General features: G+C 35.1%; 1 protein-coding gene across 1 annotated transcript; it reads right to left on the reverse strand.

Annotated features, from left to right (window-relative positions):
- Window positions 1–2,606: 2,606 nt before the first annotated feature.
- Window positions 2,607–3,554, reverse strand: LOC140624928 (olfactory receptor 5H2-like). The gene has a single exon (XM_072811914.1). The coding sequence runs from the start codon at window positions 3,534–3,536 to the stop codon at window positions 2,607–2,609; it is 930 nt and encodes a 309-aa protein (XP_072668015.1). The 5' UTR covers window positions 3,537–3,554.
- Window positions 3,555–4,403: the final 849 nt, after the last annotated feature.

A 4,403-nucleotide genomic window follows, 5' to 3' on the forward strand; every position in this document is an offset into this window, starting at 1 on the left:
CTATCTGTGTTTTAATAAGCTTTCTATTCTAGTCGATTCTAAGCCCAAGTTTGAGAACCTGTTTTTTTAAAAGAACTTTCAAAAAGCCTAGAAGAGAGGATTTTACCATGTACCTAATATGCATCAGTAATATTGTGCCATAGTCACTTATTGTGCCATAGTCAGTTAACAAACCAAACTTTAGAAAGTTTGTCAGAAATCTTCTGAAGAATAGAGGTATTATAATATGGTAAGAAAAAAATCGATTTGTATATCATTGTATATACAAATAGAGGAATAATGAGTTCTTTTAAATCTCCAGGTGTGGAAAGTGAATACACCTACATAATAAAGAATTTCATGTGCGTCATTAGTAATTTCATGGGATGGTTTAGTCACATGTCATCAGTGTTCTAGACAATCAAGTGAACTTAGCAATGTGGTATTATCCTTTATACTTAATCATCAAATAATACATATGTAATTTTCTAGTTTATAAAGGAATCAGCAGAATATCTTGTGCAAACTGTTTTTTGCACCAATGTATATTTTCTTTTTTCCCATGTGCCATGGAAGCAACAAAAATGAAGTACAAAGATAGAAATATCTAAAACAGAATGGGATCACATCAATGGATTAGAGATTTTGGTGAAATTCTGGAAGGCATAAAGTAGTTGGTATTGTACAGGAGAATCTATAGACCAGACATGCACAGAAGAGGTGGCAGGGAAAGTCTGAGCTTTCGAGAGGCCCCCAATTTTCTGATCTAGACTCCTAAAAACCGAATGTAAGACTTGACAGGTAACATATCACATTTGATACGCAGCTTACTGTGAGCCTTCTCATTCAAGGAAGATGTCACTTAGGGAATCAGACTATTATGATGGCAGTAGATACTGATTGTTGCATTATCAATACAGTCTTAGGTTGTAATAATGAATGAACAAATAAAAATCAAGACAATTAAAGAAGGCTGTCATACAGTGAGAATATTATACAGCAACAAAACATTTAAAGACTATAAACATATACAATATTACAGATTTTCTTGGGGAAAAACATAAAAACAGCTTAGCTGTGATCCACCTACTTTTCTACTTTTTTCTTCCTGAGGGCTTTAATGTATATGTATGTGGATCAAGATATATACTAAATTTGCACATAATCTGGTGGCAGTGACAACCCATTAAAAGTTATTTAAAAAGGGCACCGCCTGGGTGGCTCAGTTGTTTAAGGGTTTGCTTTTGTCTCAGGTCATGATCCCAGGATGGAGCCCCACGTTGGGCTCCCCTCTCAGTGAGGAGTCTGCTCTTCCCTCTGCTCCTCCCCCTGCTAGTGCTCTCTCTCTCTCTCTAATAAACAAAATCTTTTTTAAAAAAGTTATTGAAAAGGGATATGATTTAGTCAGAGTTGTTTATGAAGAATAACCTGGTGGCTATAATATAGAAGGAATAGTATCAGGATATAAAAGATAAGTAACTGGGGTTTTGCAAAATGCAGAAGCAGGGCCAGGACTTCAGTAGTATCACTAAGAAAGTGTTTGGAATTTGAATTTTGAGAAAGGAAGGGAAGGAGTGGACTTGAAGATGGGTCACTCATTTTACTTGGAGTATGGGGTAGAAAAAGTCTAACATTTAAAAACTCTTAGGACAGAAAACATCCAAAATTTGCATGTCTTTCCCAGCCACCCACCAGGCACTCTGACATCATATTATCTTAACATTATTTTAATTTTGGAAAAATACATTTGAAGCTGTGTGTCAACAACACATTTAAAAAATTACACATTGCTGATGTATCTTACTAGCTTTATCCTTTAAAAGAAAATTCTAGGAGGATGGACCATTTCCTTCCTATTCTGTTACTTCTCTTTTCTTTTCCATGACCCTCCCACTTAAATTCTGCAGTCTTGTCTCTTAGCTTTCTGATTTAGTGAAGCTTTTCAGATTACTCTACAACATACAAACACAGCTAGAAAGGGTATGTAGAAGGCACCATAGACAATGAGAGGCAACCTCCCCCGCCCCCGAACCCCAGCCTGTCTCATTTCTCATACACACACACTGGGCTAAGACCATCTCTTAAAATCTGGCTTGACCTTCACTGTCTTAACTTCCTTTTCATATTTTCCTCATTGCTCTCCCATTTCTTTTTATTTCCCTCAATGTTAAGAGAGTTGAATCCCCACATGAAGTGAAATTCACCATGCTCCAAATAAAGTAGATCTTTATTGGCTAAAGAGATCTTTTAATGGCTAGCAGGATCCCTGGGATTTGTCTCTGTTCATTCAAACATAAATCTGCCTCCATTATGGAGTTAAATGTGTATGAGCCTCCAGGCTATATGGCTGTATAAGTATCGTAATAATTCCTATTCAGAGGAACTTCACTCTATACTACTTAATGATTTTATAAAACTACAATAAAGAATATGTAAGTACGTAAAATGTTTTTGTTTTATGCCTCAGTTATTCTAGTAGAATATGAACATGTTTAATAAATCATTAAACACTGGGGCAATTACAATTGCAAAATCTTTGCACACTTACCACAAACAGAGCAGATATATAATCTACTTAATTTTTGTGATGGTTTTAATAAAAAAGAGAACAGATAAAAGTATGAGATCTAAACATTTCTCTTTAACATTTTTCTCAATGAATCTATAACTTTCTTATTTCTCAAACTGTAAATAATTGGATTTAACAAAGGAATTATGATAGTGTAAAATAGAGAGTCCATCATATCTTGATCATCCGATTTTGCAGATCCAGGGCGCACATACATGAAGAGAAGAGAGCCATAGTATAAGGAGACAGATAAGAGATGGGCTCCACAGGTGGAAAAGGCTTTCTTTATGCCTTGTAGAGACTTCTTTTTTAAGATTGTAAAGAGAACAAGTGTATAAGAGACCAGAACAATCAGAATGGTAAATACTTGTATTGACCCAGAGAAAATAAAAACTATCAGAACATTAATTGAAGTGTCAGTACAGGAAATCTTGAATAATGGCATGATGTCACAGTAAAAGTGATGTATTATTTTAGAATTACAAAAGGTTAATCTGAATAAAAAGCCTATATGAACTATAGAATGAATAAAGCCACATACAAATGATGAGACTAACAGCCAGGTGCAAAGTCTATAGGTCATAATCATTGGATAAAGTAAAGGTTTGCATATGGCTACATAGCGATCATATGCCATTGTTGCCAAGAGAAAACATTCTGTGGTTGCACTAAATACAAAGGAAAACAGTTGTGTCATGCATTCAGAAAGAGATATAATGTTACTCTTGCCTAGGAAGTTGACCAGCATCTTGGGAGTCACTGTGGATGATATCCAAGCATCTACAAAGGCTAAATTCCCAAGGAGTAAGTACATGGGGATGTGAAGCTGAGGATCATTGCAGATGAGAGCAGTTAGTCCAAGGTTTCCCACAATGGTGATGAGGTATATCACCAAGAACACCAGGAACAGGGGTATTTGCCACTGTGGTTGATATGTGAATCCTGAGAGAACAAACTTTGTCAGCAGTGTTGCATTTTTAGTATCCATCTTGTTACTGGATGACCCCTGAAATGGAATGCAGTAATTATAAAAAGAACATTCATTAAGATCGTATATGAAGAAAAGAGATAGTATTTGAAATAAAGCCATAGGCTAATCAGAATGCTCTTAATTTTATTTACTGCTGTTATAATATATGAAAATGAATTTAGGGAATTGAGGTTAATAGAAAATGAAATTATTTCAGTTCCTAAAATGTACAGGAATTTACAGATTTAGAAAAAAAGGAAAGACATTTTTAACATGATTATTAAATTACTAAATTTATGGGGCTACCTGAGTGTGTTAGGAAATTTATGGGGAGACCTGGGTGTGCTCAGGAATTCTGTTTCCAACATGGTTGAGGGGAAAAGAAGGGGAAAAAAGTTTTAATTGTGATAAAATGAATTAAACTCCAATGTGAAAGACCTTGAACTTTATTCCTCAGGCAATAGGTATGCAGCAAAAACTTTTAAGACAAGGAGTAGCATCATAAAATAATTTTTAAAAAATATTTTACTTATTTATTTTAGAGAGACAGACAGAGCACATGAGTGCAGAAGGAGAGGGAGAGAATCTCATGCAGACTCTGCATTAAGTGAGGAGTTGGACATGGAGTTCAATCTCACAACACTGAGATTATAACCTGAGCTGAAATCAAGAGTCAGACACTTAAACAACTGAGCCAACCAGGCACCCCAAAATAATTTTTAAATTAAATATTTTTTAGTGCAGAGAATATGCTACATGGAGGGGAAACTAAGGTCAAGAGCACTAATTAGGAAACTCTTATTATTGTCCAGTGATTCTCAAACCAGATTACACATAAGAGTTGTCTGGGGAACTTCTTATACAAAATATAGATTGTGAGGTATT

Source organism: Canis lupus, chromosome 35 (genome assembly GCF_048164855.1).
Source record: "Canis lupus baileyi chromosome 35, mCanLup2.hap1, whole genome shotgun sequence".
NCBI lineage: Eukaryota > Metazoa > Chordata > Mammalia > Carnivora > Canidae > Canis > Canis lupus.

What these genes read in the sequence shown, in the direction of transcription:
- LOC140624928 (XM_072811914.1), bottom strand. Translation starts at nt 3,536, where the DNA reads ATGGATACTAAAAATGCAACACTGCTGACAAAGTTTGTTCTCTCAGGA.